At 46.4% G+C, this 22,419-nt stretch overlaps 1 protein-coding gene across 1 annotated transcript in view; it reads left to right on the top strand.

The window, feature by feature from the left end:
- The first annotated feature begins 4,247 nt into the window (after positions 1-4,247).
- Positions 4,248-22,419, top strand: part of NALF2 (NALCN channel auxiliary factor 2) — a 37,375-nt gene continuing 19,203 nt past the window's right edge. The window contains exon 1 of the mRNA XM_036411451.2: positions 4,248-5,973. Within this exon, the coding sequence (XP_036267344.1) occupies positions 5,119-5,973 (855 nt within the window). The 5' untranslated portion in view covers positions 4,248-5,118. The remainder of the gene's footprint in view (positions 5,974-22,419) is intronic.

A 22,419-nucleotide genomic window follows, 5' to 3' on the forward strand; every position in this document is an offset into this window, starting at 1 on the left:
GCTGTGCCTATCAGCTCTGAACTAGAGATCTCTAAGCGACTAGCCTTCTTTGTTATACAGAACCCTGAACCCTCCAAAGACAGAATAAAGAGTCACCCTAGAAAGAAACAGTTGCTAGGTGGGCAGGGGCAGGGGCAGTTGTGCCAATGTCACTAAATCAAACCCTTTGGTTTCATCCTCCTTATTCAGGCCCTGTCTCTACTTTATGTCTTACATTTAGACTCATCCTAGGTCCTTTCCATTTTATCTCTATCATTTCCCTCCATGTGCATTTCCTCTCCCCACCCCTAATGCTGCATTCTTTGTTCAGCCCTTAACACCTCTCACCTGGACTACTCTAACCACTCTCCTAACCAGTTTTCTTGCCTCAAGTCTCCTCCCACCCCCACCCCCCCAATCCAATCCAGTCTCCATCCTGCAGCCAAATCAACCTTCTAGATTAGAAATACAAATCTGCCGAACATCTTTCAACCTCTTCTGTGGCTCTTATTACCCTTGGGATAAAGTCCAAACTGCTTCTTAGCATGGCACCCAGGGCCTTTTGTTATTGGTTCATGCTAAATCCTCACCCTCATTTTTTAAAGTGCTCCCCTTTCACAACTAGTCACAATTAATTACTTTGCAGGTTTGTGTATTTGGTCTAGTAATAATTAATGTCGTTTTCTAATACTTTTTTAAATCGAATTTATTTAAACAATACAACAAAATTTAATCAACAATATAGTTGCCATTGTTTTCTACTACTTGTGCCCAATGCTCAGGAAGCATTTTAATCCCTCTGTTGTAAAATTCTTGTGATTTTGATGCAAAAAATTCGGTCAATGCATTTTTGAGGCATTCTTCATTATTAAATTTTTTTCCAAGAAGAAAGTTTTGTAAAGAACGAAACAAATGGTAATCGGAAGGGGCAATATCAGGAGAATATGCAGGTTGAGGGAGAACTTCCCATTCCAACTGGCGCAGTTTTTCAGCAGTGATTCTTGCAGTATGTGGTCGTGCGTTATCGTGGTGAAGAATTATGCCCTTCCGATTAATCAGCGCGGGTTCTTTTTCTCTTAAAGCTTGGACTAACCTTTCCAATTGGGCACTATACACTGCACTTGTAATGGTTTGGTTAGATGGTAAAAGTTCATAATGAAGAATTCCTTTTAAATTCCACCAAACACACAACATCACTTTTTTCGCATGCAAGTCAGGTTTTGGCGTGGGCTGCTGAGCCTCATTTTTGTCCAACCATTGAGGCCGCCTTTTCAAATTAAAATACAGCACCCGTTCTTCATCTCCGGTAACAATTTGCTCTAAAACGGCAAACGGTTTTGACGAGAGAGGAGCGAACTGCAAATTGTGACTCTTTGATTACGGTTGTTGTCGGTCCACTCATGAGGAACCCATTTTCCAAACTTTTGGATTTTGCCAAGTGCACGCAATTGATTGGAAATTATTTTTTGTGAACAATTTAAAGTTGTCGCAAGCTCTTGTTGGGTCATTTGAGGATTTTGCACCAAAAGAGCTTGAAGAGCTTCTTGATCAAAACTGGACACACGGCCTCGACCACTCTTGTCATCTAACGAAAAATTTCCCTCACGAAATTTCTCAAACCAACGCTGGCATTTTCTGGCGCTAACTGCATCTTGACCAAGAGCACTACAGATGTTTTTTTGCAGCCTCACTTGCTTTTCTTCCTAATTGGAACTCGTAAAGCATGCAGTGCCGAATATGCTCTTCATCCGCCATCTTCTTAGCCCTAGTTTTGCAACAAAAACCAAACCAAACACAAACTTTTTCAAGCAAAACTTGTTAATTGCACTTCACACGTTCTGTAGATACCACGTGTTTGAAGGTTATGTCAATACAAGTCAACGCCAAGCAAGATTTTAAACGAATGTTTAAAAACGACATTAATTATTACTAGACCCGATACATGCCATTCTTGGCTTGGCTTCCGGCCTTTACACATGACATTCCCTCTGCTTGGGACATCCTTCACACACCACCTTCTCTATTGTCTAGGCCACATGTGTCAAACACAAGGCCCGCGGGCCAAATCCGTCCCGCCAGGCCTTGCAATGTGGCCCGCACCACGCTGTCATCACTGCACTCCGCTGCGTTTCCATCACAATGACAATTTATGACTGTTCAGTAAACCATTCGGCCCGCGATTTAGGCTGGATTTTAGAATTTGGCCCCTTCTCTGATTGAGTTCGACACCCTTAGTCTAGGCAATTCTTACTCAGCCCTTAAGAATTCAACTAAGCTTCTTTAGCCCAAGACAGGTATTTTATTCATTTCTATATCTTGGATGCCTAATATAATATGCCTAATAAATCGTCAATAGACATTTGCTGAATAAATAAATGAATGGATGCCCCACCCCCAACTCAAGAGGCTATGTGCAAAATCATCTCTGAGGGAAGCTGACAGAGTTGATCAGTGCCCACCTCTATGAAAGGAAACCCTCTCCTCCCTCTCATTCATATCATTCTTCTTTCAATGGATTGCAATGCCTCCTTTAAAATGTCTGCATCCCTAATTCACAATTGATCTTCAGAGAGAGTGGGAGGGAGGGAAAGAGACACACAGAGAGAAACATAGATATGAGAGAGACACATTGATTGGTGGGCTCCTAAATGCACTCTGACCAGGGCCAGGGATAGAGCCTTAACCAAGGTACTTGCCCTTGACCAGAATTGAACCCAGAACTCTCCAGTCTGCAGGCCAACACTCTATCCACTGAGCAAAACCAGCTAGAGTGAATTCCACTACTTTTTTAGGAACCAACTCAAACTCTCCCTCTTCCAGAAACTCTTCCTGCATCCGCCCCAACCCACCCTGGCCCACCTCTGAATAGTGCTAATGATCCACATCCATTTTATTTAGCCATTGTCATTTCCTCATGTTACTCAGTGGAAAACTAAGATTCAGTGAGAGAAAGGACTCTCTCAAGGGCACATAGCATGTTCAGTGGTAGAACTATTACCAGGACCCAAGTCTCCAGGAAAGCCCTAGCCAGCATATATGCCTTGTTTCCTCATCTAGACTATAATTTCCTGTATGACAGGAAGGACTGTATCTTCCACCCCTTCGTTTTTTCCAGGGTTTGCTGGAGTATTAAGAGAGCTCTAGACTCTAGAGCCAGACTGCTTGGGTTTCTATCTTGGCTTCATTTGTTATTACCTAGCTGTGTAACCTGAGGCAACTTAACCACTCTAAACTCAGCTTCCTCATATGTAAATGAAGATAACAGTGGTCGTAAGTTATGAAGATTAGATGAAATAATGTGTGTAAAGTGCCTAGAGCGGTAACCAAACACCTAGCATACATGCAATAAACAGTATTTTTTATTGTTATTATTTTCAATATTATTTTCAATATCCTTCCTGGTAATGCTTGATTAAAAATTAGAATGTGGGAGATACTGGAAGTGGGCCGAAGTGAGAAAAGGAAGTAGACAACCGGACCACGCTGAGATTTGGTGAAATCCAAACAAGGTTAGTGGCACAGCAGGACGTTTGTTCATCAGAGTTCTCAGTGCCATGTGACTCTGTGAGGGCCCCAAGCACATGGATCCATCTGGGCGGCACTGCTTCCCTAACTATCATTCAGCTATTCTCAGCAGCCTATAGGGGGAGCCAGGAAGCTAAGACGGGGAAGAGGTTGCTGGAAATCTTACTGAGGGCAGAAATGACACCCCACCACTAATAACCATCTTAGCCCACTGTCTTGCACCCTCAAGGACGCACTCCAAGCTGTCCTGCACAGCTGCTATGCTGGGAGCTGTCACTCAGCACCAGGGTCCGCCTTGGCCTCAGGCAGGACAGCAGAGTTAGGAACAAGGGACTGGTCCGATCCGCAGCCAGCTCCAGCTTCGCCTAGTCACGGGGACAGGGGAGGCAGCGAGACGCTACGGAGATGCCTCCCGCCTCCAGAATCACCCCCAGAAAGCCCCCGAACCCTCGGGGGCAGTGAGCAGCCGCCCTGAGGAGGAAAGGGCGCTTGGGTCGGCGGGGTGGGGGGGCGCCAGGACCTGGGACTCAGCGTGTGGCGCGTGCAGGCGGGGAGCGGGTGGATGAACGGAGGCGCTGAAGTGAATGGAGTTGGGGGGTGGACTGGAAACATCCCCAAACAGCACAGACTGTGGCCGGCGGGGACTGGGGGGGCCGGGCGGCGGGGGTGGAGGGGGGGGGGGGGGAGAGGAAAGAGTCCGCAGGCGCAGGCGCAGTCGGGGCCCCGGTCCTGTTCCCTCCTCCTCTCCGTGCCTCTTTCTCCGCCCCGCTCCCCACCAAACACACTCGCACGGGGGCTCTCAAGGTGTTCTCACAGCGGAAGATGGCGACAGACTGAGGGGGTATGGCCAGCGGGAGCCACGGGCCGTGCCGCCCTGCGGCCGCCTCAGCGGGGCGAACGAGAAGCGGAAGCGAGGAGCGCACCAAGTGAAGCCCGGCGTCCGCGTCCGGCGCCCGCGGCGCAGCCGGAGCCAGGTGGCCCGCCCGAGCCGGAACTCCCGGAGCGATCGGCGAGGAGCCCGAGCGGAGCCGGCCCCGCACCGGCCCCGGCGAACGGCTGGAGCGAGAAAGAAGCGCGAGAGGCAGGGAGCGGCGCGGGCGGGCGGACGGGCGGGAGCGGAGCGGCGCGGGGCGAGCGAGCGGAGCTTAGCGGCGGCAGGGCCCGCGGGCGGCGCTGAGGGGCGCAGAGGTGCGCCGAGCCCCGCCAAGACGGCCGGAGCGGAGTGCCAGGAGGGCGGCCACCGGCGCCGAGCGGAGTGTCTCGGAGCGGAGGGCAGCTGAGGGGCCCGACAGTATGAAGAGCGCGGCGCTGCCGCCGCAGCCGCCACCGCCCCAGCGCCCCGCACCGCCCCCCGCCGGGACGCCGGGCAGCGCCTAGCGGGCCGGGCGGCCGCGCCCGGGCTCCGAGCGAGGGAGTGCGGGAGGGGCGCGGGGACGACGCGAGAGCGCTCCGCGACTCCGGCCTGAGTGGGGCCCGGGGCCGGCCTGCCTCGCCATGCGGCCCCCGAGGTAGAACCTGGACGGCGCCGAGGAACGCGGAGCGGCGGGCAGCCCGCTCGCTCGCCGGAGACGGCCTCGCGCCCGCCTGCTTTCTCCGGCCCGGACCCCCTGAAATATGTTCAGGGGCGCTTGGATGTGGCCCGGAAAAGACGCCGCTGCGCTGACTATCTGCTGCTGCTGCTGCTGGGCTCCCAGGCCGAGCGACAAACCTTGCGCCGACTCCGAGCGGGCACAGCGATGGCGACTGTCCCTGGCGTCCCTGCTCTTCTTCACCGTGCTCCTCGCTGACCATCTGTGGCTGTGCGCAGGGGCCCGGCCCCGGGCCAGGGAGCTGAGCAGCGCCATGCGGCCACCCTGGGGGACCAACCGTGAGCGGCAGCCGGTGCCTCCTCGTGCGGTGCCGCCGCTGCCGCCGCCGTCCGGCGAGCCCAGTGCGCCCCCGGGCACCTGCGGTCCCAGATCCGGCAATCTGACCAAAGCCGCTCCCGCCGCTGGTCCCGGACTGGACTGCGGCGGCATCCCAGAGCCCACGGGGCTGGATGCAGCTTGCACCAAATTGCAATCTTTGCAGAGACTTTTCGAACCGACTACCCCAGCCCCACCTCTGCGGCCCCCCGATTCCCCTTCCCGTGCTCCGGCCGAGTTCCCCTCCGCCCAAAAAAACTTGCTCAAAGGCCACTTTCGGAACTTCACTCTCTCCTTTTGCGACACCTACACGGTCTGGGACTTGCTGCTGGGCATGGACCGCCCCGACAGCCTGGACTGCAGCCTGGACACCCTGCTGGGGGACCTGCTGGCCGTGGTGGCCAGCCCGGGCTCCGGGGCCTGGGAGGTGTGTAGCAACTGTATTGAGGCATACCAGCGGCTCGACCGACATGCTCAGGAAAAATATGACGAGTTCGACCTCGTGCTGCATAAATACTTACAGGCGGAAGAGTACTCAATCCGGTCCTGCACAAAAGGCTGTAAGGTAGGGACTGGCATCCGTGGCCACGAGGCAGAAGTAGTGGCGGTGGTCCCTAGGGGGGGAAAAAGGAGGTCTCCCCCTCTGCCCACCACACCTTCTCCCAATACCCCCACCATCCGAGCGCTGCTTTGGAACCCGTCTAGGTCAGGTCACCACCTGGCCAACTTCTATTCATTCCAGGTTTGGGCATAGTCTGACTGGGGCCTCCTGGCGCCCCACCCCGCTTGAGGAGGGAGGGATCTTGGGGCCCTTGGCTGGCAAAGGGGTGAAAAGAGGGATCTGGCCTCCATCTTCAGCCATAGGTACCCTCTTTCCTAGGCTGTAATTGAAAGTCTTGAGAGTGGCTGGTGCTGGGGGAAGGCCAAAGGCGGAAAGAAGCCTAGCCCTCATCCTTTGGTCCCGGAAATGGGCTAGAGGAGGGGCACCCCTGGTTGTGGGGCACACTACACTGTTGACCTTATGTGACCTGAGGTGGCCGGTCAGAACCTAGATAGGTGGAGCCTGTCATCTCCCAAGGAGAAGCTCCTTGCCAACAACTCTTCCCTGACAAAAGGAGCTGGGAACAGAGCACAAGCTCCCAGTGCTTTCCCAGCACCCTGGAGTGGCAGTGGGAGGACAGCTGGATTTCTGGCTTATGGGAACAGGAATCCAGAGTAGAGGCAACGCTGCTGCAGAATGGGCCTGCCTAGGACAGAGCTGAGTTGAGAAACTTCTTGACCCTCAGCAGGATAGTTCTGGGCAGTAGGTGTATGGGACTGGACACATTTGTGACATCATGCTACTGCCTTGTTGGCTCAGCCTGGCCAGGTGGCCTGCCTTTGGGAGGAAAGAGAACAGCAAGGTCAAAGGGTCAAGTGACAAGGAGATAGGGTGGGCTGGTGGCCTCACTCATCCTCAAGCAGGGACTGGGTGGGGGAAATGGGGGAGATATTGGGAGCTGGAAAGGGGGATGGTTGCCTCCTAGACTAGCTCGTCTCCCATCAAGGCTTTAGAGAGGAGCAGAAAGTGCCCCTTTCCATCCAGTGTGACCCCCATAATACTTCAGTAGAATTCCATGCTCTTGGTGGGCTCCTTACATGGTTGGGTAGGTAAGGGGTAGCTCCTTGCTTCTGACTTCACTTTCTCATTCTCCTTTTCCCTTTTCTTGTAACCTACCTGTCTTTCTCCCGCCTCCCTCAGCCTCAGCTGACTCACTGCCTCACTCACACTACCAAATGAGATATTTCATTTCTTAAAGGTGTACACACACACACACACACACACTCACACACACTTACACACATAGTCATAAACCACCACCACTATACAGATATAGAGAGATTGTCACACCAAACAGTGCCATGGAAGCAGACACCCACACGTACATCTCCCCACCATGTTAGAGACACAAAGGCAGAAGGCCTGTCACATGAAGAAGGACACATTTTGTCATAAAGAGATAGAGACACATATATACACTCAATGGGAATAGATGGACATGATCCAATAGTAGAAGGAATATAGAATGTGTGTCTTTTGTGGCCCTCAATTCAATCCCGTGGCCCCAACTTTTTCTTTTCTTCAATCACCAGGATGAATGAGAGACCATGCCACAACTTTTCCATAGGTTTTCCCCATGTTATAGTTGGCTTCCAGCGGTGTCTGATCTCACAGTAAATAAAAATCACTCATGTTGGTTATTTTTACCAGGCAATTTGGTATAGGAGAAAGACCGCTGATCTCCAGGATTTAGGCCTTATCAGCCTCTACCACTTGTTAACAGAATGACCTTGGGCATGTCACTTCACTTTAAGCTTTCATTTGCTCAGTTATAAAACAGGGATAATAGTCCTTATTCTGCCCACATTCTGAGCCTTTTGTGTGAGATTCAAGTAGGAAGAGTGGTAGCTGATGGTATTTTAAAATAATAATAGAACATCCAACATTGTTCTCCCATATATTATGAGATCACAACTTCCCAAGGAGACTGGTTATACCAGCACCATTATCTCCATTTCACAGATGAGGACACTGAGGTGCAGGAGTGCCAGGCCTCCAACTCACATGCTCTGTAGCAAAGCCCATGTGTTTTCCAGTGTCTCCCATCAAGTTCCCAGTGGCCAGGGTGCTCCCTCCTCTGCTATGTCTTCTTCTCCGTCACTATAGCTTTCCTTCTCTCACTCTCCCTCTCAAACGAACTCTGCCTGCTCCCTTGCTGCCTGCTATGCCAGCAGAAGGGCAGTGCCAGCTCTATAGCTTTCTTCCTGTCTTTCCCACCCCTCTCTAGTGCTCTTTCCCTCAGCTGAGGCATAGACCTACAGGGCTCTTGATTCCAGCTGTATTATGGGCACTAAGGGAAAAGACATCCCTCTCTCCTCTTTCCTGCAGCCCCTCTCTCTTCACCCTATTACACCACTTGTATCCCAGGTCTTTTCTGCCGATCCCTGATCCTACCCCCAGGCTCTGAGCCTACGTGTTCAGCTCCTACCCCAAATGGAATCCCTTGGAGATGATGACCATCCTTAAAGCTTCTCCTGGATGGAGGGCTCACAGCCCCCGGCCAGAGTGAGGGGGCTTCCTCTACTTCTGGAAGCCAGGTGACCCCCATCCCTGGGACCCTGTCTTAAGTGTCTCAGTCAGCTCTTTCTTGGGAAGCCCCAGAAACCCTGTTCTCTCCCTTTACAATGTCTGCCCCTGTTTTGGGCCCCACAGGGCCCCACAAATCATACCTGTTCTCACTGCTGCTGCCTGTGACACCTCCCAATTTAGTACCAGTTGCAACATTTTCTTAATGTGAGACTTACTTTCTCTCACACAGCAGGGCGATGTTAACTGAGGCAGGCCATGCCTATCCCCACCCTGGCCTCTCCCAACCCCAGGGACCATGCTCCACTCCCCTAATCTCCTTATGCCTACCCCAAAACACTTACCTCCTCATCTCCTTGGCCTTCCTGGCCCTGCCTAGGGTTATTGGACAGCCACCTCACTTCCCTCAGCTTTCCATCCTCCCAGCCCTGTCATGCCCCTGCCTGGTTTTGATGGCCTCTTCCCCATCTCTGCCCTTCCCTTATCTAATTCTGAGGTTAAGGGGACTGGTGGAGATAGGAACAAATCTTTGGCCTCTTCTCTCATAGCTCTTATCCCAAAAGGGCTTGAGACTCAAGAGAAGGATAGTTCTTAGCTTTCTTACCAGTCATTGGACCACAACAGTAAAGGTTAGTTCCAAGGGAGGATGTGATAGTTCTACTCTGCTCTGAACTGGCCCAAACCCACCTGAAAGACCATGTGTTTGGTTCTGGGTCATACACTGAGCAGGTCTGCAGGAGGCTGGAACCCAGATTTTCCTGGACAGAGTTGAACTGTTTCACCTGGAGAAGAGGACACTCAGAAGGCTGTGGTTTCTGCTTCCAGACCTCTGAAGAATTGTCATGGTGCAAAATAATAGGCATGTCCTCCTTAGCCCCAGGGGCACTTAATAGTTAGAAAGTCCTGGGTTCAGACCCTGCTCTTCCATTTATTATCTATGTGACCTTGAGCTAGGGACTTTTTTTCCCCTCAAAGCCTCACTTTTCTCATCTGTAAAATGAACCTCAACCCTGTGAGGTCATTATTAATGAGAAGTCCACATGCACAGAAGTACCTATGCACAGCAGAGTTGCTCAGTTAACAGGTATTTTTTCTTCCAAAGAGGGACCAGACTGCCTTAGGGGGAGGTGAGCTCCTATTCTCCAGGAAATGTCTAGCCTAATTCAGGCAGACCCCCTGGAAGAAATGCTGTGGAGATAACTCTAATTCCAGATTATGGGGAGAGTTGGACTAAGTGACCTCTGAGGTCTCTTTCAGGCCAGAGTCAAGGCCCATGAGCCCAGCCTGCTCCCATGAATACCAGCACTAAATGGGAAAGGCTGGGACAGGAAGCCTAACACCCACACACAGTAGGGAGTGTCTGCCAGATCCAGTGTCTTGCCTTCTGTCCATACCCGTTGGGGTCCTGCTCTTCCTCCACTCTGGCTGGCAGCTGTTTCTGCCTCGCTGCCTTCCTCTCTCCTCTGAAGTGCCAAGCAAGACTTCTGGACTAACGCTGGCGCTGAGAACAGGGAGCTCAGGGCTCTGGCCAAGTGCTGGAATCCCAAGCTCACCGGCCGGGAGCAGTGCCCACAGTCAGCCTCCCCAATCCAGGATTCTTGTGGGCAGAGGAGGAGCCCTGGTCCCTGTTTGGGCATGGGGGAAGGGGGCGGCAGTCAAGAAGCTGCCTCCTGGGGACCATGGCAAAGCCTCCTCTGGGGCAGGGCCTCCAGACTCACAGGAGCCTACTGCCCAGGAACTTGAGCCTTGGGTTTTCTAGAAGGTGCAAGGACAGAAAAGAGAATGTTTATAGCTCAGACAGGACCCATACGGTGGGTCAAACAAGGGGCTGGGAAAGTTGCCCCATGCTACCCATGCCTCTCCATGCCCTCTGACCCAGTCTTGACCCCCCACTATTACACCTCATATTCCTCTTAAATTTTCATCCACACTCAACACCTCACATCCACGTACCAGTGACCCCACAACCTTCCCAATCTTCTACTTGAAGATCACCCTAGCCAAGCATGTCAAACTCACAGCCAGTGGGCCACATGCCTTGTTTAAATCCAAACTACTTCCTACATCTCACTCTCTAGTCTTTACCCCTACACCTACACCTACACCCGTCCTACCCCCACTTTTCACAATAGTTATTCCTCCCTTCCCCCCTCCCTGCACCACTCCTCTTGACCCTTTCCCATTTCCCATCTTCACTCTTTTTCCTCACACCCCTCAAAACCTTTACCACAAGCCCTTACCCCCAGTCCTCCTGGCACTGCACCTCTTGCTCTCGACACCTACATGCCTCCTCACCCCTGGCATCCCTCATCCCACTCAGGCTTGACCTCTCTTTCCCCATCCCTCCTCCTGTCCCCTTTATCCCTCCTCCATCTCTCTGCTTTTTTTTCCTCCCTCCCTTCTCCCTTCCCCACTTAGGGCAGACATGCATGCATGCACGCACACACATAACACTTAGCCACATAGACTCATACAGACACGCAGTCTTCTTTGTGGCTACTTCCCATCCTTCCCACAGGCTGGTTCTTGACTACTATAGTCACCATAGCAATGGGAACTTCTGAGAAGGATACACTGGTATCTCCTGGAGGTGGGGGTGGGGGTAGGGGAATTGAATGGAGGAAGGGAGCCTAGCAGCCTCCCACCGAATCTCATGGTCTGGCTGGAAGACTACTGACCACTGTGGAGGTAGGGAGTAAGGAAAGGGAAGACAGTGGGTGGGGGTGAAATTAAAGGAGAGTCAGGGATCTCCAACTCATCATGAGCAGGAGAGAGTGCATTATAAGCCATGTAGGGATCTAGACAAATATGGGCTTTCAGAAGCACCATACTCTGATGCTGACCTGGAAGATCTCTGGGGAATAGGCATGTCAGGCATGTTCCTGTGGTTATGCAGACTAGTGTCTGTGCAGGCAGACAGCAACACTGGACTAGGCTTTTCTCCATGGGCATAGAATTTTTGACACCTTGAGCCAGGCAGGTGCTTAGAAGAGAGAGCAAGGGCAGCAGGTGAGCTGCAGCTGGCCTTGGAAAGGGAAGTAGTTATTATGGAGTTATGGGCTTCCAGGGCTGCTTGAATGGATTCTGGAGAAAGGAGCTGGAATCTAAACCACAACTCTCTGGGCCAGAAGGCTGGGCAGGTTGGCGCCAGAGAAGATTGGGGTAAGAAAGTGGAAGGGGAAAAGGAAACAGCAAGCTTTTGACCCACAGAGTGCCTAGGAGATGTCAGGGCCCTTGCATGTGTCCATGAAATAATTTTATTCTGATAATGGCCCTATAATTATCCCCATGTTGCAAGTGAGGAAACTGAGGCTTATTGAGGAAATGTGACCTACCCAGGCCACATAGCTAAAAGGTGGGAGACTGGGATACACAACCAGGTCTGTCTGTTCTTTCCCCAGTGCACAGGTGTATAAAATGTTAATAATCTCCTCTAATTGTCAAAGGCAACCAATGCCCAGCTGGCTGCTGAAAGACTGGGGCAAGAAGCTGAACTGTCGGCAGGTGCCATCCAGCAGGGCCTTTTGGTAGCTTGTAGGGGCCCCTGGGGGCATGTAGGTGTCGAGAGCAACATCCTCTTTGTTCAATACCCTAGTCTCATGTCCCTGAGACTCAGTGCCAATCACCAGTATCCTTCTAGGATAGTGATGGAGGAAGGCATGAGGAAGGGGGATATTTACTCTCTCCTTTTTTCTGTAGGCTCTGCAAATGAGATAGGAGGAGCTGGGCTCCTCTTGGCTTAGAGAGAAGGTATCTGTTATAGTCTCAACTTCAATCTGCTGGAAAGATCAACTGGGGCAGGAGGACAGAAGGTCCCCTAGGCAGGCCTAGTGCAAGCCTGAGCCCCATCCACCTGCTGGGTGGGAGAGCTGAAAGGGGAAAAGTGACATTTGTCACTCCACAGCCTGATTAGGCCTGGCCTGGTCTTTGCCTGGCCTAGTTCCCATGCTAGGGTTTAGGTCCCTGATCTGGGATAGCTAGACTTCTCTTGGGGATAGAAGGAAGTGCCAACTCACCAAGTTTTGCCTAGAGGGGACATGTGGTAGTGGTAGGGATACCATTATTTCCTGTCTTTTTGTTTGGTGTTCAGAAGATAGTATGGCCATCTGGCTGGTTTGTGAAAGGTGAGCCTATATGCTTAGTATTGAACCCAACTAAAATTTCCATGTTAATCCTTCAGAATTATTATAGTCTCGGAATCTTTTTTTACAATTAAAAAAGGTCTTTGAGAAAATTTGGAAAATAGAAGGATAACAGAAAAAAGGTCACAGAAACACTCTTAATATTATAGTGTATTGATATGTATTTTGTGGTACATATGAAAGATACATAGATATAGATATATATTTTTATTGTGGTAAAATATACGTATAAAATTTACCACTTTAACCACTCTTAAGTGTACAAATCCAGTAGCATGAAGTACATTTGCACTGTTGTACAATCATCACCACTATCCATTTCTAAAACATATTTATTATTCTAATCAGAAACTCTATACCCATGAAGCAATAACTCCCCATCCTCTCTTCCCCCAGCTCTTGGTAGCCTCTATTCTACTTTCTTTCTCTATGAATTTGACCACTCTAGGTACCTCATATAAGTGGAATCATACAGCATTTGTCCTTTTATGTCTGGCTTATTTCATTTAATATGTTTTCAAGGTGACCCCATTTTATAGCATGGATTAGTACTTCATTCCTCTTTACGGTTGAATAATACTACATTGTCTGGATATACCACATTTTGTTTATCCATTCATCTCTGTGGACACTTGGGTTGTTTCTACTTTGGGGCAATTAAGAATAAAGCTGCCATGAACATTCATGAACAAGTTTTTGTGTGGACATATGTTTTCATTTCCTTCTACCTCTTTCTATTGTAAATGAGGTTGTTATGAACATTGGTATACAAATATTTGTTTGATTCCCTATTCTCAATCCTTTTGGGTATATACCTAGATGTGGACTTGTTGGATCACATGATAATTCTATATTTAACTCTTTGAGGAACTGCAGCACTGTTTTCCACATTGGCTCCATCATTATACATTCTTACCAGCAATGCAAGAGGATTCCAATGTCTCCACATCCTCATCAACACTAGCTATTTTTCATTTTTGGTAATAGCCCTCCAAATAGGTGTGACACTATATTTTTACAAGTTGAAATCACAGTTTTTTACTCTGGTCTTTTTAACATTGCATTAAAAGTTATACTGAGTATATTTCCATGTAATTAAATATTTTAAACATCATTTTTTTTTTAAATCCTCATCCGAGGATATGTTTTTATTTATTTGAGTGAGAGAGAGAAACAGAAACATCGATATAAGAGAGAAACCTGATTGGTTGCTTCCTGTACATGCCCTGGCCCGGATGGAACCTATAACCTAGGTAAGTGCCCTGACTGGGAATCAAACCCACAATCTTTTGGTGTATGGATGACGGACGCTCCAGCCATCTGGCCAGGGTCATGAACATCATCCTTAATGAGTGTACAATATTTCATCACATGAATATAATGGAATTTATATATTGCAATATAGTTCTCTGTTGTTAGATATTTACTGCCAACTTTTACTATTATAAAGAATTCTGTGATGAATATTTTTGTTCGTAAGTCTTAGACCTGTTTCCTTTTTTTAAATACTATCTCAAATTATTTTTTTCTTATTTCTCTACTTAGCTGAGTTTCATAAATCACAAAGTAATGCATACTCATTGTACCAGACCTAACAATACAGAGGCGAATAAAGAAAACATTAATAATCCTCCAGTCCCTCCCCTCACAGTCTCACTGCCCTGAGGTGACTGATGTTAACAAAATTTGGAACCCCTCTCTCAGAGCTATAGAAACATTTGCACACAAAACGCCTTTTCCTTTCCTTTGTTTTGCATACAAATGGGATCATAAACATTAATTCTACAGGATGAACATTTGGGACTAATTTTAGAGAATCCAAGATTTAACCTTTTTTAAAGCTTTTGTCATGCAGATTGCTTTCTTACCCAATTTCTTTCTAGAAGGATTATTCTAGTTTATGCCCTGGCCAAAAATGTGAGACTAATTTACCACTCTTTTTCAACATTATTATAATTTTGAAGTTTTACCAATTTGGAGTTGAAAATGGAATAGCACTAGCTTTCAATTTGCATTCCTTTGGTCATACATTCATTTTTCTTGCTTATAGTCCATTTCTATTGTCTGTTTTATAAATTGTCTGTTCATGTCTTGTGTTTTTCTTATTGATTTCTATGTACTCTTATGTGTGATAATGGTTTTAACCTTTTCTGATCACATTTGTGGTAGTTTTTTTTTTTTTCATTTGTTATTTATTATAGAGATGAAAGGAAGGAATGGGGAAAAGGGGAAAGGAACTATCCCAGCCACTTTTTATATATTACATCTCAATTCTTACATGTGCCTTGTGCTGTGCATATGTATTTCTCTCCATATAACATAGGAAGACAGGCTCAGAGAGGTTAAATAACTAGCCCAAGTTCATTCAGCTAGTAAGATTTGGAGCTGGGATTTGAATCCAGGTCAAACCCAGGGATTTGATTGCCAGAAAGCAAAGGTACTACCCAATCTGTGTCAGTGTAATTATACTATAGGTAAAGCCTTGTGCTAGTTGATTTACAGGCATCATTTACAGAAAGGTAAGGATAAGTGCTTTTATTATCTCCATTCTACAGATAAGGAAAGTGTAGATCCAGAGTATTTAAGTAACTTGCTTGAGGTTTCGTAACTGGTAAGAGCAGACTGTTTGCCTGCTGGACTGTTTGAGTTTTAAAATGTTTGACCCTGTCTTCTTTCCATACATGCTGCCACCCTAGGGATCATCATTTTGGTTCCAAATTGAGCACCAGAGAGGGAAAGTATTTTTCTTACAGCCAGACAGCAAATTAGTGGCTAAGTACCTGCCTCTTTATTGGTGATTTGTCCAAGATCACACAGCTAGTTGGTGGCAAGCCCAGCTAGTTAGTGGCAGAGTCCAGCTCTAGCTAACTCTCCATCTTAACTGGAGTAAAAGATTTGCAGTGAAGAATATTTATGGGACAGGCTGGAAAGAAGGAGCAATTAGGTAGAGTATGCAGCTGCCCTAAGACCTTTCTGAACAGACTCTGGCATTGGAGTTCCAAAGCAAGGCAGTTCCAGAAGCCCCTAAATGATAGGACCTGAAACGAGAACTCAAATTCAAAGGCAAGAAAATCTTCCCACAAAGAGATAGCTGCCTTTCCTTCACCAGTTGCCAAAGGTGATAGCAGGAATAGTGAGCCTGGGGCTCTGAGTAGGAAGCTGGTGGGTTTGGAAGAAACAAAGCAGCAGTTGGCGCTTTTCAACATCTCTATCTCTTGTGTGTGTGTGTGTGTGTGTGTGTGTGTGTGTGTGTGTGTGTGTGTGTATGTTTAGAGGAAGAGGGAAGGGTGTGCTTTGATGGAGGAAATGATCGTTTGTATTCCCTAGTATCCAAATGTTCTCCCCTAAACACACACCTTTACAAAGACACCGTTACTCATACAGGGAATGGGCTGAATATACTGATTTTAGAAAAGTACTCTCCCATCCAGTCCTAGGAATTTCTCCCTAACTTGACCTGAAATTTCATCAAAATTATTTGTTTTTGTAACAAGCTAATTACTTCCATGGTGATAGTGAAATTGAAGGAACCATCCGAGGAGCGATATGACAAATAAGAGCTTGGGCATTGAAGTCCAGGTAAACCTGGCTTCAAATTCCACTTTCAAATCTGTGTTCTCCACAAAATAGTTGTCAACACCTTGAATATATTCTTTTGTCTCTCTTGAAAACTCCCTTACTCTGTATTCAAAGCCAAGAAATAGGGCCATTTACAAAGCTTAAATGACATACAACATGCTGATCTCTCTTTTTTTTTTATTGCGAGGGGCATTTGGATTTTATGCCAGGCACATCTATTGCAGCTCAAAGGAAGTGATGGTTGTCACAAAGGCACCATTCCTGCGGTGGCCTACACAGCCATTGGACAGACGCCCCCAAAGCTCCCCTTCCCTCATGTTACTTCCTTTCTTTGGCTATTGGATCACTCATGCATTCTCTTGGTGTGTTAAGCTTTCTGACCCAAACCTGTGGCCAGAGAGTGGTGATGGATCAATGATCCAGCCCAGGGCAGTACAGGACATTCGGCTTTAGGATTTTGGAGCTGAGTCTGGTGAGATTAGTGAGGTCAAGTCTTAGGGATTTTGTTTTATTGTTTTTGAAGTTCATGGCTGTTAATCAGTTTATATTTTTATTTTATCAGAGTAATATATTTTCATAATTTTATAAGATATGTATAAGCTACATATATATAATCACTCCAGAGTAAGCACTTGAAACTCCCTTAGCTTTTTCTTTTGATATTTATCTCAATGTTTCTAATGTTATACCAGTACTGCTATTTCTTGACTTTTCTATTTTAAATATCGGTGTGTGTATGTGTGGGTGTGTATGCACACATACATGTATACACATGTGTATATCTATCCTATATATATATATATATATATATATATATATATATATATCCTTATTAGCATATATATGTGCTAATATATGTGACACATAAGGTGTCCCCAAAAATGTATACACACTTTAACAGCTAATAACTCACTTAATTTTCACTCCTTTTCAGATTTAACTGATTTGAAATAATTAGTGAAGCCAGACTAAGCTTTAAACAAATTAGAAAATATATCCTAAAGTGCCACTAGACTTTTTTATGGGAATACTTAAAAGATAAAGTTTATGGTACAAACCCAGAACAGCCGATGAATTGAGGGCACCCAAAAAACGAATTAAATTATTCTTGATGTTTTTTTATTTCATTGTTTCACAGTATCAGCTTAGACCAGAATGGTCATTAGTTTGAAAACAGGCTTGACAACAAAAGTATTTATTTCTGTAGATTCTTTTAAGTTTTGAAAAACAAACTGTATGTTAATAAACACTGACTTTATAATCCTTCAAGTATGTGTACATTTTTGGGGACAGCTGTGTATCCTTGTAGCTTATACCTGTCTTTTAAATAATGGATATAGATCTCAATGCTGATAATTAAAACAAAAGCTCCATGCTCTACCCCTGAGCCTCACTCTTCAGAGTTAAATACTTCCAAATCTGTTAGCGGTATCTTCTGATATTTACCTCAACAACTCAAAATGGCATGCTAATTTTTTAATTTTTTGTTTTAAATATCTGTTGACTTTATTTTATTAAAAGTATTTAGCTGTCTTACAAGCAGAATTATATGTGCACACATACTTTGCCTCCCCTTAGACATCCGGTATTGGATGTATCACAGTTTATTTTTTTAACAGTAGTCCATGTTTACATTATTAAGATTATAAATATTGTTTGCAGCCGAGTCATTACATTTCCTTCCTGGGTCAACTTATTTTCCTGGAGTTAATAATTGCCTCTTTTTTTTGTTTGTTTATTTTGTTTTCTATGATGTTTTGCTAGTGCATCCCCAGTGTCTTCATCAGAGCTATAAAAATCCACACAAACACATTAAATGACCCATTACTTCCACCATTCTCTTGTAACTCTTCACCTTGCTCCAATGTGAGCTCAGTGCTAGAGGCTTGGTTCTTAAGTACGTGGATTTCAAGTACATAATGGACACATCATCTTTATACCCAGCTCCATGTGAAATGCTGAGGGCAAGGCACAGATAAATAAGGTACAATCCCTGTCTTCAGGGATCCTACAGTCTCAAGAATGTTTAATTTATACAGATATCTCATCAGAATGCTTGGACTCCTTGCAGGGACTTTGATCCAAACTGTCTTTGATCCCACACTCTAGGGAGGTCTTCCCCTCTCCATCTCCAATGAATACCAGAAGAAAACAATACCATGAATAGGAGGGTTGAAAATTTAATTGAGTCTGTGTTGATAAACTCTATCTGGGGACATAGTTGCAAGGGACACAGGACAAAGGACTATGAACAACCAGTGTAGAGAGAACTGAAAACCACATTACATGAAAAAGTTGGGGGGGGGGGGGTGGAATGGAAATCTTTGGCCTCTTGGAAGAGTAATCTACATATAGTTATATCCATTTTTCTTCCCACATGCTCCCTTTTATATTGGCTAGTCCAGTTTCTGTCCCCATTGCTCCACTGAAACTAATCTCACCATGGTGAGAATGCCAACATGATACTGTCTAAGTCCTAATATGTTGACCATTCCCTATTCTTTGAAACTCTTCCCCTCATTTACAGAATGTCACTCTCTTCTGCTTATCTTCCAACCTCTTAAACCACTCTTCCATCTTCATCAGATTGCCTTCCTCTATCTGCCCCTTAAATGTTAGTGTTTCCCAGGGACCCACTGTTGATCCTATTTCTCTCTCTGCTCACTATTCCTAGACAATATAATCACTTCCTTGGCCTTCACTATTGCTTTATCAGTCAGGGGTGGGGCTGTAGAGAGGCTAGTTCATGCTCTGGTAACAACTCCCAAATATCAGAGGCTTAACACAGCAAACAGTTATTGCTTGCTCACAATACATGTCCAAAAGAGGTCAGCAGGGACCAGTGCTCATGATAGTCACCAAAAGACCCAGGCTAGTAAAGGATTCATTTCAACACCACTTACACAGTCAGCAGCAGAGGGAAAAGAATGTGACAAATTATATACCACATCTTAAAGCTTCTCCCAAGAGTTATTCATGTTACTTCAATTTACATTTCATTGTCATGCCTACTTCAAAGAGTGTGGGAAAGTATAGCCTACTGTGTTTGTAATGATTAACCCCTTAACTCTTTTTTTAAAATTTAATCTTTATTGTTCATATTATTACAGTTGTTCCTCTCCTCCCCCCCCCCCCCATAACTCCTCTCCACCCGGTTCTCACCCATGCCGTTACCCACCACCATTGTCCTCATCGATAGGTGTAAGATTTTTGTCCAATCTCTTCCTGCACTCACACACCCCCTTCCCCAAGAGAATTGTCAGACCACTACCTTTGTGTGCCACTGATTCTATTATATTCACCAGTTTATTCTGTTCATCAGATTTTTATTCATTTGATTTTTAGATTCACTTGTTGATAGATATGTGTTTGTTGTCACTTTGTTGTTCATAATTTTTATCTTTACTTTTTTCTTCTTCTTCCTCTTCTTAAAGAACACCCTTCAGCATTTCATATAATACTGGTTTGGTGGTGATGAACTCCTTTAGCTTTTTCTTAATTGTGAAGCTCTTTATCTGAACTTCAATTCTAAATGATAGCTTTGCTGGGTAGAGTAATCTTGGTTGTAGGTTCTTGCTATTCATCACTTTGAATATTTCTTGCCACTCCCTTCTTGCCTATATAGTTTCTGTTGAGAAATCAGCTGACAATCATATGGGTGCTCCCTTGTAGGTAACTGTTTTTCTCTTGCTGCTTTTAAGAGTCTCTCTTTGTCTTTTACCCTTGGCATTTTAATTATAATATGTCTTGGTATAGTCCTCTTTGGATTCTTCTAGTTTGGGGTTCTCTTTGCTTCCTGGACTTGTAAGTCTATTTCTTCACCCAGGTGGGATAAGTTTTCAGTCATTATTTCTTCAAATAGGTTTTCAATATCTTGCTCTCTGTCTTCTGGCACCCCCGTAATTCAGATGTTGGTATGCTTGAGGTTGTCCCAGAGGCTCCTTACACTATCTTCATATTTTTTGGATTCTTTTTGCTTTTTGTTTTTCTGGTTGGGTGTTTTTTGCTTCTTTGTATTTCAAATCTTTGACTTTATTCTTGGGATCCTCTAGTCTGCTGTTGGATCTCTGTATATTATTCTTTCTTTCAGTCAGTGTATGCTTAATTTCTGATTGGTCCTATTTCATATCCTTGAGAGTCTCACTAAATTTCTCAGAGTTTCTAGAAGATTCTTGAGTAGCCTTATAACCATGGTTTTGAACTCTATATCCAGGAGTTTGCTTTCCTCTATTTCTTTCATTTGTAACATATTTGTCTCTGCATTTTGGCTGTTTTCCTGACTTGATTGAGTGTCCTTGAGTAGTAGGTGTCCTATAGGGCTCAGTGGCTCAGCCTCCCCAATTACCTGAGGTGGATACTCTTGGTGAATCCCTTGGTGGGCTGTGTGCACATTCTTGTTGTAGTTAAGCCTTGATTGCTGTTGGTATCACCAAGAGGAATTGACGTCCAAGCCAATTGGCTGTGAGGACTAGCTGTGTCTACAATGGAAGAACTGCTGTGCAGGAGACATTCTTATGGGGCAAGACTTGCTTCAGTGGGACTTTGGCGCTCACTGAGGCTGTCCCTTAAGTGTGTGTCCCTTATGGATCTGAGGACTTGTGATCTGGTATGGTCTCACACTGACCAATGGGTACTCTGGCTCTTGGATCTCCAAGGAGTGCAAAGTCAGCCACTGCCTGAGGCCACCCAGCAGGAACTACAGAGAGATCTGCAGATTCCTCCTCTTTGTTTGGGGTTTGGAAGTGCCCAGATGAGGCCCAGCTGTGAAGCAATGCAGTCTGTTGCTGAAGACCTTAGGCCAGGCGTCCTCAAACTTTTTAAAGTGGGGGCCAGATCACGGTCCCTCAGAGAGCTGGAGGGCCGGACTGTATGAACTACTAATTCCTACTGTAACACCTCGGCTGCGCTCACTGCCCAAAAAACCTGGCGGGCCGGATCAGACTCCTCTGCGGGCCGCATGTGGCCCACGGGCCATAGTTTGAAGACGCCTGCCTTAGGCCTTCTTTGCAAGCTTTGGAGCTCTCTAACCCAGCTGCAATTTGTTAGGTTTTAGGTTGCAAGAGGGACAGGCCATCCATATGCAAAAGCTGCTGCTGCACAGCTTGGATGGGTTGTAAATTGGGTGGGGTGGGGTCTCAGGGAATCACCAGGGAGGAGCAAACAGCAATGGATGTCAGTCAGCCCTGCCCTAGAGAGGTACCCGGGTCTCTGTGTCCCGCAGCCCTGTGCAGGAACAATGATCGCTGTGATTAACTCTGAGAAAAAGCTGCCCTTAGGTTCCTGCCCGATGTCAGACAGTCCAGTTTCTCCCAGTATGAGTCTGGGTCCCCAGAATCTCGCCTGGAACTGGATTTCGGAGCAATCAAGAGCTTATATCTCTCTCCCAATTGAAAAAAAACAACAGAGTACCCAGTTGCCAGCCTGTTTCGCGCATGCCTCCATACCTCTGCACTTCTGCACCTCCGCACCTCCTACCCATCTCAATGCACTTTTTTCTTCCCTTCTAGTTGTAGAACTTCCACTCAACCAGGTTTCCCATGGTTCTGGATGATATTTGTTTTGTCTTTTAGTTGGAGTTTTGATGTGGTTGTCAGAGGCAGCAAGTACAGGTGTTTACTTATGCTGCCCTCTTGATTGTTCTCCCCCTTAACTCTTGATGACTCCCAAACTTTGATGTCTAGTTCAAACACTCCTCCTGAGCTCACACCAGTATGTCCAACGGCCTCCTTGACATCTCTTCTTAGCTGACCCACATATGCTTCAAAGTCAAAATGACCAAAATGGAATTCATCTTCTTCACTCCTAAATCTATTTATCTACCTAGCCTCCTAGCCTTAATGAGTAAAACTACTATTCATCCTGCCACCGAAGCCAGAAACCTGGTAGTCATCCCAGACCCCTCTTTCTCCCTCACTCCCCACATCTAGAAGTTATCCTGTTGATTACACCTCCTTGACATTTCTCCTTATATCCACCCTCTTCTTTCAATTTCTGAATTCTGCTGCTGCCTTCATTAAGATCCCCATCACCTATCCCTCAGATAGTTGCAATCATCTCCTAACTGGTCTTGATGCCTATAGTCCCTATATAGTCTGAAAAGTTAGTTACAGGAGTAGTAAGCAGTCTTTAAGAAGCATTATGTAAAACTTGTTAAAGGCTCCCC

This window comes from Pipistrellus kuhlii, unplaced genomic scaffold (genome assembly GCF_014108245.1).
Source record: "Pipistrellus kuhlii isolate mPipKuh1 unplaced genomic scaffold, mPipKuh1.p scaffold_m20_p_40, whole genome shotgun sequence".
Lineage (NCBI taxonomy): Eukaryota > Metazoa > Chordata > Mammalia > Chiroptera > Vespertilionidae > Pipistrellus > Pipistrellus kuhlii.